Here is a 12,506-nt window from a genome sequence, read left to right on the forward strand (position 1 = left end):
ACCCTACTGCCTGCTAAACCTTAATCAGCCACTTCATTTTAAGCGCTCTCCTGCAGCATATGTGAACTCATACATAACAATCTGTCATATCTTGTATTTAGCTTAGACACTCTGGTTATCACTTCCAGACAAAAGAAAGAGCTCTGTGAAACTCGAAAGCATGTTGCTTCCAGTAATAGAAGTTGGTCCAATAAAAGATATTACCTCACCCACTTTGTCTATCTCATATCCTGGGACCAACATGACTTCAACTGCAAACAACAGAAGATTATATGGCAGTGGGGGAAATGGCTGGATCCTTTAACTATTTCCAGTATTATTGATGTTTGGGATTTTTCTAAAGGGGTAGACTGCCTTGCCCCCACCCTTCTGGGTTTTAAAATTTGACAGAACCTACCACAGGCTTCTGCAGAAAAAGACCTGGGGATTACAGTGGACGAGAAGCTGGATATGAATCAGCAGTGTGCTCTCGTTGCCAAGAAGGCCAACAGCATATTGGGCTGTATTAGTAGGAGCATTATCAGCAGATCGAGGGAAGTGATTATTCCCCTCTATTCAACATTGATGAGGCCACACCTGGAGTATTGTGTCCAGTTTTGCGCCGCCCCCCCCCCAATCCCCCTACCCCACAGAAGGGATGTGGACAAATTGGAGAGAGTCCAGTGGAGGGCAATGAAAATGATTAGGGAGTTGGGGACATGACTTACAAGGAGAGGCTGAAGGAACTGGGGTTATTTAGTCTGTAGAAGAGAAGAGTTAAGGAGGTTTGATAGCAGCCTTCAACTACCTAAAGGGGAGTTCCAAAGAGGATGGAGCCAGGCTGTTCTCAGTGGTGGCAGATGACAGAACAAGAAGCAATTGTCTCAAGTTGCAGTGTGGGAGGTCTAGGTTGGATATTAGGAAACACTATTTCACTAGGAGGGTGATGAAGCTCTGGAATGGGTTACCTAGGTTGGAGGTTTTTTTAAGGCCTGGCTTGACAAAGCCCTGGCTGGGATGATTTAGTTGGTGTTGGTCCTGCTTTGAGCAGGGGATTGAACTAGATGACCTGCTGAGGTCTCTTCCAACCCTAATATTCTATGGCTTCCCAAACCATCCAAAACTCAAAGCGTGGAACCTTTGAGTCATTTACTTCAGTAACTAAAATGAGTTGTGATTTCAGTAGCTGTGGACATTCAAAGACTGATCATTAAAGTGAGTTGAAAGATCTGCTCTAAAGAACATGAAACACAGGCTGCAGGAGACCAAAGCAATCAAGAACATAACAGGCATTCCAAGATGTAATTCCACTGACTTTTTTTGAGATACACACCAGGGATAAGTTTTCTCTATTTTCTTTATTAGCTGCATCTGTAAGAATTAAGTTTGTCACCTTCCGGCAATATGTAATTTCAGATGTAAAAGAGTAAAATATAACTTACCACATTTTGATTTTATCAACCAGTTCTTTGATTTGCTAGCACTTTGTCACAGAGATGAAAAACAGATGCAAAGACATTTTGGGAACTATATTTAGTTCCGATTTCTGAAAATACCCAAAGCTTACAAATACTGTTAATTATTCATGAATTAGGCTATTAGAGGCACTGCAATTTTATTGTACTTCTGTAATAAAATGCAAATGATTATCTTTTATGTTTCATCAGGCAGGTTTGTATCATTATTAGTGCTATTATTGACCATTAAAAGGACTTAACACTAGCACTTTAAAGTTAAATTCAACTGATTAAAAATCCCAGGTTACTGGTAAACCATTGAGTCATTATTTATAACAGTTGAGACTCAGTGGGTGTATGTGACAGTATGTCTGTAGCCTTACTATCCTGGGCTGCAAACTTGGCAGAGATTATAAACTGAGCAAGGTTGGAGCTCACCAGGACCTGGATGGGCACGTTCTAATGAAAACATGAGATGTTAGGAAAGTGATATTGGTTAATCAGTAGATGACACTCTTCTCCCTGATTTAGTACTAAGCCAGTCCCCCCAGCAAATTATGCAAGGGCACTGTTCTGTAGAAGGTACCATCTTTTTGTTTAGCTGGAGAATTGCAGTCCCGACCTCTAATTGTTGTCATGGGTACAGAGTGGTCAGAAAAGAATGGGTTCCAGGTGTGGGATTAGATCTTAATTAGGAGAGGAACACGCACACACACACACACTTCATACGTTTGGCTCCACTGCCAAAATGTCATCAAACATCTTCAGCCAGAAAGTTTCCTTCCTCCTACTTCTCCCAAGTCACTATTCCCCCAAACGACTGTATGTCTATTACTTGTTCCCCTATAGAAGTAAACTCTCCTTTGATTTCAATGGGAGTTAGGCACCTAAATACCTTTGAGGATCTGGGACTCAGTCAACACTTTGCTATGACCAAATGACTGCAATTTGTTATATAAGTAAATGTTTCTAGCTAGACATGCTCCGTTCCTGCACATGAAAGGACCTCTGCTCACATGGTGGAGGTGGTGAAGACTGGCACTCCACCAAAAAGCACCTGCTAACATACCAACTGGGATGCAAGTGCAGTAACTCTTGACATTCCCAGTTCATCTACTCTATTTACAGTATTAGTTCAAAGGAGATTTTTTTCAAAACACAGGTGAGAGAGGCACCATTAACCCTCAATGGGCGTTGGAAACTAACTGTTCTTTGTACCACTGGAAAGCTCCCGCTTAACTCATTTCCTCCTTTTTGTCACGTTAAAAATCTCATGGCACCTTATTTTCTTGCCTTTTCTTTTTTGGCCATAGTAAGAGTGACAGCCTTAGTATTCTAGGGCTTGGCTACATCGGCACTTTACAGCACTGCAACTTTCGCACTCAGGGGTGTGAAAAAATACCCCCCTGAGCGCTGCAAGATGCAGCGCTCTAAAGTGTCAGTGTAATCAGGGCGGCAGCGCTGGGAGCGCGGCTCCCAGTGCTGCACTCTACACCTGTAAGGGATGTGGTTTACAAGCACCACTGGGAGAGCTCTCTCCCAGCGCTGCGGCTCTGACTACACTCACACTTCAAAGCGCTGCCACGGCAGCGCTCCCACAGCGCTGCTGGGGCAGCGCTTTGAGATTTCTAATGTAGCCAAGCCCTTAGTCACATTGTAATATGGGTAGTTATAATCCTGCCTAAATCCCCTTCCCCCGGCGGTTTTAATTGAACATGGTATTCTTTTGTTCTTTTCATAAACTTGTGCAGTAGTATTTCATGCATTGTTAAACAGCTACCATTTTCTACGACATATGTGGTTGCATTTCAATGGAGTGTGGAAGGGAATGAAAGTATACCTTTGTGTATAGTTTTAAATGTTTGTAATATGCTTTCAGATGCTTTGGACTGAAAGTTGCTAAAGAATAGGTTATATGTATAATTACCACCACAGACTTTATTTGTATCTGTAAAATGTCTTGAAGTTAAAGCAAAGACCTGATGTTTCAGACACATTACCAAATTCCTCCAGAATCTAACCATGACCTCAGAAAGGAGATGGGGTGAAGAGGAGAAAGAGTGAGAGTGAAATAATTAATTTGGTAGTTCTAAGGCATAACATTTTGCATTTTTTCATATTTATGTTTATTATGGAAAAGCAATCATCTTAGTGATGGTTGAACAAGCTCAAACAAACCATTATGTTTGCACACAGATCTTAAAAGGTTTTTCTTTTGAGCAGCAAATTACTTTACATTACTGCCCTTTGATCTACCCTAGAATTTTGATATTTTCCCATAACATTGTAACACTAGGGGAAAACCATATTTAAATACCACTGCATTAGTATTCTCTTTGTTAGTCAATTCCATGTTGCAACAACAATGGCTTGCTGACAACATTTACCAAGATGGAAGGGTGCTTTTTTCTGCATAATTTCTTCTCATTTAAAAAGAAGAGGGGGCGGGAACAGGTTCTGTCTCAAACTGACGATGTTTAGCAACACAGAAAGTTATTGTTCTCACGTTCGTCCTCAAACATAATACATTTCCCCAAAATATAAACCGGGTGATTTACTATTACTTTCTTTACTATAAAGATCTTTTGTGATGTAGTCATACTGGAAATTATTTTCTTAGGGCATGTCAAATTCCACTTACAGTGGTTGTCTTCAAAAACAGACTCACACATTCCACTGTGAAAATAAATGTCAACTAAAGGGCCCAATCATGCAGTTCTTACACAGGCAAAATGTCTATTAAGGTCTGCCTGCAAGTAGTACTTCTTGGCCCAGGAAATGGGAAATACCAATGATGTTATATATTCTAACCTGGCAGCTAATGTAATTGTTCATATAATTCACCTGTATTCACTTTTAGCAGTGGAGGATCCAAACTATTGAAAAAATTGGCATGTTATAAAAATCTGTCTCTCTAGGCATAAAATTTCCATTACTCTTCCATGATGCAATCATGGATAAAGAAAGTAAACAAGAGAGTCACTTCAGTGTAAGCTTCCATTTTGGTTATTGAGTGTACAAAATCTTTACCTGTCTACAAAAATCCCATGTGAGCTAAAGAGAGAAATGGTAAGGTTTCAGCCTAAACATGAGTCTTGCAAAAGTTACATCAGCATGTAATGCAATCCATGCCTGCCCTACTCCACACCAGTGGCTCTCAGCAGCTGAACAAAGCCAGGGACTGGATTGGAGACTTTCTAGCAATACACGAAGTATTGCTGGTGTTTCAGGAGGCAGCCCTTAGCTACGTCAGTATTTGATACATTTCCAAGCATGGTGCTGGGAGCAATGTACTGTTGCAACTGCAGCCTTTACCAAGAGAAAAAATTGAGCTCTGCCCATTTGGGGTCATTAAAGATCCTACAACCTTTTTAGCAAGAGTTAGGAGAGTGACTGATGACATCCCTAGCCAAAGTCTGATTTGGGTAACTACTAAGAATGGATGAACGGGCTCAAAGTAATAAGAAATCTATGCATATATCAGACACTCAAAACTCAAACTGAACTACTTTCAACCCTTTACATGGGTCTGACGTCTTTGGGTAAGGGATCTTGGGAATGACTGGGAGCAGCAGAGTGTGTTTTGGGGCTCTCTCTGCAGGATTCCTAACTGGTTGCAAATCTCCTTGGGAAACAGCCAAGAGATTAATTACCATCCATCCGCCGAGTACCAGGTCCCCTCTATTTTCAGAGGGCTACCCAGCAGGCCCACTCAACCATTAGTCCCTTTCCCTCTGGGTGTTTTGGAACAGGTCATAGGCCTGCGGTCACTGTGCTGTATCATGGGGGACTAGTGATTGGCCCATCCACCCTATTTTTGACAGATAGCGAACTGGCTCAGTCCTCATAAGGGAAAGGTGATTTGCAGGGGCTGACACAGTCTTGTACTGTGGCAGCTAGATCACTCCACTCAGTCGTATTGCTGCTGGCCCTTCCTATTTTTACTGCTCTGGAACTGATCGCCCCCAATGACGTGGTTTACTGTCATGTGAGATTAGGGATTTCAGACTAGCCCAATGCACTCTGCTCCGGGTCAGTGAAGTTCAACAATGCCTTTAATTTGGGGAAGCAGTGTGGATATGGCAAGAGCACAATGATAGTTGTTTCTCTGTTTCCTTTTCACATCCTGCCCACACAGCTGACTTTCGTGGTGTTGCCTGGATATTTAAAAAAGGCAGAATTTGACTTTTTTCCAGAGCTTTCTAGTTTTGATGTGAACTTGGCACATAGGATCTTTACTTGAAAAGTTTTTCGCCCACTAGTTCCTTGGGAGAAAAAATTGGTTCAGATAGATCTGTGGTGTAAGCAGGAGGGAAAAAATCAGAAGGTTGCCATTTTGAGCCACAGTTTTTGAAATATTTCAAAAAATTACTTGGACTTAAGTGAAATGTAGCTAGTGATTTAGGTATAACAGGAGCTAATAGGCTGCAGCTTTTTTTAAAGAGTTAAGCGGTGATGCCCTGCTCCTTGGTCACAAACATGGCTCTTATTAACTCTATTGGGAGTTATAGAGCAGCATTAAACAACAAATTAGCCCATCAATTTCTGGAAGAAGCCACTGTGACTGTGCAGCACTAGCTTTTCATAGGCAAATTCATGAGAGCAAAGAGGCCTGAAAAGTTGAGCGGTCCCTTTTTCCATGTAAGAAGCTTTAAAATTCAGTGGAAACCCTGGACCCAGTTAGAATCAAAGCCAAAGCGTGTTTGCCTTACACAGAATTTGCACTTTTGGCCTTTCAAATGCTATTTTTTCCCAGATATGCTCACGGTGCAAAAGCACATGACTGGCACCAGATGGGAAAATAAATATCCTCTCTGCTGGCCATGCTGCTCACTCTCACTACATCACACACCTCAATATTGTCTCTTCTATTTTTAGCTACTAAAGAAATAAATAATTAAGCAGGCTGCTTCTGTTAAGCGTACGGTCTCCATAGAGTAAGTCTTTACATCCCAGACTGGAGCATAAAACACATTTCACTTTTCACACTAATGTGAAGCCTCATGATGATTTGAAACTGGCCACAAAGTTACTTAGGAAAAAGAAATGTTATAGATTTTTAGGAGTAGTTCCGCTCTGTAAGTGTTGCCCTGACTTAACCCTCAATCAGGAGATAACATTTTCTCCGTAATAAACATGCTGTCTCCTCTCATTGAGTCCCATCATTGCATGGATTTGTTCATCTTACTGAAATGGTGGCAATTAGGGGACAGCGTTAACCAAGCTCAGAGACTTCTGTAGCCTCACGGTGGAAGGGGTGGGAGCCAGGCTGCCAAGCAGCTCCGATAAGTCTCAAACTGTGTGCCTGCCTTACGATGAATCAAAAGAAATGTTGATCACTCACTCAAAGAGAAAGAAACACTGGCCTGACCAAGATAAGACACTTTATATTTTGCCAGTGGTTTGGGATGTAGGTGCTGAAGTCTAATTAACTCACCTTTCAGCTCTTCTGAATCACATGTGAAGGGCCACATCCTGCACCATCCTATTCATGTAAGTTGATCCAAAGAGGTTAGTGGGGCGACTCATGAAAATAGAGGCTTGCAGGATTGAGCCGAAGTATTTATGAAATGGAGAAGAACATGATGCCTCTGGGTTTCTTTGTGGCTCAGCATATCCTAAGCACCATCTATCTTAAGAAAATGGGATCTACAGAATCTATCCAAATTCTGTTGAGGCAGAGTAACTGAGACAAAGTCAAGGGTGATAGCCAAGACTTCCCAGAGCCTGTATGTCTTTGCATAAGGCAGAACACTGTAGATACATTTTCAGAATAATAGGGCCCTAAACATTGCAACAGTATAGTTGATTAGAAAAATTGGATTCGATTGATGACCTGGTCTGGACCACACATTTTTGCTGATTGTTGTATGCTTGTAGGGATATGTATAATAGATAGCAGAAAGGCCTTTTCGTTTGTCCTTTGAGAGCGAAATTATATGGCTCACTAAGCAATCCACTATAATGGCATAAAAACGCATTTTGATTTCACCAGCATATGTCATTATTATACTTTTCATATATGCAACGAAAAGTTAAACCTATATCAACGCACTTGATATTTTCAGTACCAAATCCCACAGTTCTTAGTCAGGCAAATCTGTTGATGTCATTTCTACCTCCCACATCCATTGATTTCATTGGGAGTTTTATCATCTAAGGGCTGCCAGATTTAGGTCCAGTATGGGTTTTGGATATTGTAACTGATGTTTGAAATATATGGTCCAAGTTATGTGAATAATTCCTTAACTCCCTTCTCTTTGTTGTTATAACAGACGAACCAAACTCCTGGAGTTCTCTCTCTGCCACCTCCCCAGGTCTGCCGGAAATAGCTATTTCCCTCGATGACATAATCTCACCATTATCTTCATCACATCTAGCCCCACTCTCTGACCCTTCTCACCAGATAAACCCAGAACCAAGATGGGATATCAAGAGGGAACATGATGTAAGAAAACCAAAGGAGCTTTCGGCAAATGGCCACAAAAAGAAAAGGTTAGGAGAGCAAAGAGAAAGGTCAGCAAGCCCTAAAAAGGTAGAAAGGACAAGGCATGAAGAGGCTTCTAGGAAAGGATACTCAGAAGGCAAAAAAAAGACCACTGATGGTGGCAGGCCCACCTCCGAAAGTAGGGCAGTGGGACAGAGTGTTACGATCGAGGCTGGAGAAAGAGAGCATATATGTACCGGAATCAATGATGAACATCTTGGGAGATCCAAGAAGCCAGAAGGCAAGAAAGATGGATCTCTCAGTATGAAAGAAGGTCACAGATCTGGAAATACCACGGACAGGAATTCAGCTGCAGCTTCTGAACATGTCAAGCTTGATTTAGTTGGTGCTACAAAGACGTACAGTAGCAATAGCTGCAGCTCACATGGAAGTGATATGGACCAGAACAAGAGGGATCCTGATGGGAAACCCAGTGAGTTCCCCAGGAAGGGACATCTCCATTCCATTAACACGCACAGCATCAACAATACAGTTCGGAAGGCAACTGTCTCACCAGGCCCATGGAAAATTCCTGGCTCGGATAAGCTACCTAGTGTACTAAAGTCTGGCACTTCTGCCATGAGCAGATAAATAAATGAACTGTTGCCCTCTAACTGTTTCACACTGATGCAGAAACATACTTCTTAGCTTCTGTCTCACAATGATTTATTTTAATTTATTTTAACTCTCACACATATACACAAAACACTGAGAAATGGAAACATTAATGTGTAATTCCATGACAATGTGCACAATGTCTAATAAGTTCAAGCAGCATATAGTCAACATGGAGATTTAAAACTGACCCTAAAGTCCCCAGTTCCATTTTAGGGACTTTGGCAGCTATGGAAGAAACCAAAACAATAAGAAGGACAATATGTCAGAGAAGGACAGTGCAGTGTAGCTTTAGTATTTTTATTCCACTGCATTAAGGACTTGGATTTAGTTCAAACTTTATATCAGGAACTGGAACAAGTTAGAGCAATCCCAAACTGGAACATCGCCTTAAATAAAACTGCACGAAGCAAGCTGAAACTGAGCAAGGCTATTTTAACTGAGCGAAGATGTTGTAAATACGTTGTTCTCAACATATCTAGACAAGGGTTGAAGGGTTTCTTTGAAACTGTACGCCCATGACATGTCTCCATTGTTAACAATTTGGAATAGTCCACATGATACCCAGCAGCGTTGTTCACTTCATGTGTTGGGTTGAGGAATCGAGTGGATTAGTTGGTGTGACGCATTTCTACTGCCATTTTGTGAACAAATCATATTTCTGTACATTGGAAAGGAGTTAGGGTGCAATTGTAGTTGCAAATTATCCTCAAAAGCGATTTGCCACAGGTTCCCCTAATATTACAGGTAGCACAGAAACATCAATTGGGCAAGCTCAAAACTGAGACTTACAGTTACAAGACCCAGGATGATTCTTAAAAAGAAAAAAAAAGCTGCAGTTTCCTTAAAAAAGGGCCTTTCTCTCCCACAGAAAACAATCACAGTGCTATATTTCATACATCTATACAGACTTTAGTTAAGGCATCTTTAAGTTTTGGCAGCTCAGATGCTTTTAATGCACACACTAACACAGATTAGACTTGTTTCCAAGATAAAAGTTCTTAGTTCATTACATTTTCATCAGAGGAATTTTCTCTCTCTTTTATTTCCATCTTACTTGTTTCTCTGTCTCAAATTTCAAGTCTCAAGTCCACCATCCCAGGGAAGGATTCCAAATGCCTGAGTCACCATTCTGTCCCCAGTAGGTTTCTTGTTTTGCCAAAAAGCTCTGGATAATAATATACTGGTTGTTTAAAAAATGTGGATGCTATTTTCAGAAATTGATAGACATCGGTATGCTAGCAAACTCTGATCTTCATCTGCTCTGCTCAAGAGTCACATTCAGATCATCATTATCCAACCAGGTCAGCACATAACAATATGTCTCATACACTGCACTAGACTCATTCTCCCCTTAGAACGTGTAGGCATGTTTCTTCCTGTCAAACTATTTTAAAAGTCTCAAACAAAGGATTTTGCAGCTTTTAAAACCTTTTTTTAAGAACAACTCCATTTATCATATTTTAAAAAGCACAAATCCATGCAGCTGTTGACAACTTTTATTTAATTAAAAAAATATATTTATCCCCTGAACTAGAAATCCAATATAATTTGCCATTAATTTATTGAATTGGATTTTGGACAATGCTTCAGTAGTGTAGATGCACGTCCTGGTATCTTATTTTCTATGTGTAAAGAAACAAATCATAAAACCTGGAAAACAATTGAGATTATGCTTGCATAAACTCTAATTTGCACAGTTCACAGCTACTCCTTGTGCAGTAATTGCTTTATGCGGCTGTAATCAATAACCTGTGAAGACAGCACATCATCTAAACCCCATTCCAAATAATATTTCTGTGTAGTGTTAGCTGTGAATTTACCCTGTACAGCTCTATCTCTATAAATATAATTCCATGTATTAATAGTCACAGAAAGGCTGTAAGTGAGCAACTATTTTTATGAAACGCACCACTACGGATAAATTAACTTTTACAGAAATCTTGTTTACTGTATGATAATCTAAACCACTGTCAAATAAAATATATATATCCAAAAATCTTTTTTTCAACGGTACATACTGTGTATTAATTTTGAGTGTTTTTTTAAAGTGGGCTACCAAGAAATAAATGTTTGCATGCATTGGACTGGAAATAACACAGTTTTATTATGCAAAACATCTTGCCATGCTGATTTTTTATTCAGAGGAAGCATACAATTTCTGAATTAAAATGCAGGCAGGCAGTACAGATACCATAAAGAAAATTTATTTTGTATGTCTATATCTAGAAACAGCAAAAAATCACTTTTGGCAAACCTCCCACTCCCCAAAAGAACTCAACTCTCCCTCCCCCTGATCATGAGATATAAAAAATAGAGATGGTCAGCCTCACAGCACTGGAAGTCATCGTTTGTGCTTATCTAACCTGGACAATTGGAATTTGGCAGTCAGAGCACTATAAAGGTTTGCTGAATAGATTGTGGGGCATGATTTAAGTACCAAGTTACCTGACAGAAACCATCTATCAGAATATATCAGGAAATGTTAGAGAGTAATTTTGTTGTATTGAATGGATTTAGGACACTAATGTATGTTATGGGGGGGCCTTCTCCTGTTCCATTGATCTTAATGGAAAAACTCCCATTAAATTCCGTGGGCACAAGATTCGGCAAGGATTATTATGTAATTTGCTAACTCATGACACCTTAGAACTATGGCTACTAATAACTAGAGTTGATGGGGAAATAGAGTTGATTCCTACAGATACAATGTTCTTTCACTTAGATGTTTGGAATCTGGAAAATTTCAGTTTTCCATTTTCAGTATTTGGATTTTTGGCAGGGCTGGAATGCCCCTCTCTTTCCTTTTTTCCTTTGGACCCCTTTTTTCCATTGGTAAAAGACAGAGGAAGTCACTGGTTAGCAACTGTTTCCCAACTTCGTCTAACTGGAAAACAAAAAAAATGAGAATAATAGGGGTTTTTTCCACTCTCCCTGCTTTTTAAAAGTTTTTTTCCCGGGGATGGGGGTGGGTGTATGTGTGTGTGAAATAGAGGCAAGAGGTCTAATAAAGGAGGGGGAATCCAGAAACCAAAAATGAAAACCTGATTTGTTTTATTTGGGGGACAGGTGAATTAAAAAAAATCAGCATTTTAAGTTGAAGCAAAACAAAAATATGGCTTGTTTCAAATGGCAATTCAAAATTAAATGAAACTTTTGTTTTGAAATTTCCTGGAAGAAAAATCAAAATTTTTCATTTAAACTACCATTTGCCTGGAAAAAAAATATTTTCAGTTAAACCTCATTTGTCAGCAGGAAAATTTTCCACGTGAATATTTCCCAACAGTTGCACTAATAACTTTGTTGTTTTTTACTATTAAATACCTCGCAAAACAAATACACCACAGGCTTTAAACTGCTGGACATAAGTGTCAATCATTCCTTATTCACCATGTCTAGACTGGTGAATAAGGGTCTGATTCAAATTCCACTGAAGTCAATGAGAATCCTTCCATTGACTTCAAAGCAGTTTGGAACAAATTCTAAATTTGCAGCACTGAGTGTTTCCCTCACTTTTACATACTCATTGCATTTCCTATTAGTAGTGACACACGGCAAGCGATGCATTTCCCAGGGGGTTGTTTTACTTCCAGAGAAATTAAAATTCACCCTATTTTTGGACACCTCTTATAATACGGCCTGAACCATCACGTTCTCAGTCAGAAACATATTGCCCTTAATATTGTTTTTGCTTATACATTGTTTGATACCAATCTAGAAGCATGGGGAAGTGAATAGTTACACAGATTTTTCCACTTGTAGCATGTAACATAATTGGCTGTACACTGAGAAACAGCAGAGCCTATTGTTATAGCCAAATAGAATGCACGTGATTGGGAAAAATGCAGATTTGGGGGGGAGGATTTTGGCAAAATTAGCACTTTCTCCCTAGAGCTGTAGCATTGCTGTGAGAAGTTGAGCGGCACGAGGCATAGTCTGTTTATCTCTTCACTTGATTAATGGCTGAT

The 12,506-nt window shown here is 40.0% G+C and overlaps 1 protein-coding gene across 8 annotated transcripts in view; it reads left to right on the forward strand.

Moving 5' to 3' along the window:
- The window catches only part of MAGI2 (membrane associated guanylate kinase, WW and PDZ domain containing 2), a 1,226,839-nt gene extending 1,216,339 nt beyond the window's left edge, over positions 1-10,500 (forward strand). For 6 of the 8 annotated variants that reach the window (XM_075064467.1, XM_075064476.1, XM_075064468.1 and 3 more), the window contains one exon: positions 7,712-10,500. In XM_075064467.1, the coding sequence (XP_074920568.1) occupies positions 7,712-8,514 (803 nt within the window). In that variant the 3' untranslated portion in view covers positions 8,515-10,500. The remainder of the gene's footprint in view (positions 1-7,711) is intronic. The other 2 variants (XM_075064489.1, XM_075064490.1) reach the window with 1 other exon arrangement.
- The last annotated feature ends 2,006 nt before the right edge of the window (positions 10,501-12,506 follow it).

Source organism: Chelonoidis abingdonii, chromosome 1 (assembly GCF_003597395.2).
Source record: "Chelonoidis abingdonii isolate Lonesome George chromosome 1, CheloAbing_2.0, whole genome shotgun sequence".
Classification (NCBI taxonomy): Eukaryota; Metazoa; Chordata; order Testudines; family Testudinidae; genus Chelonoidis; species Chelonoidis abingdonii.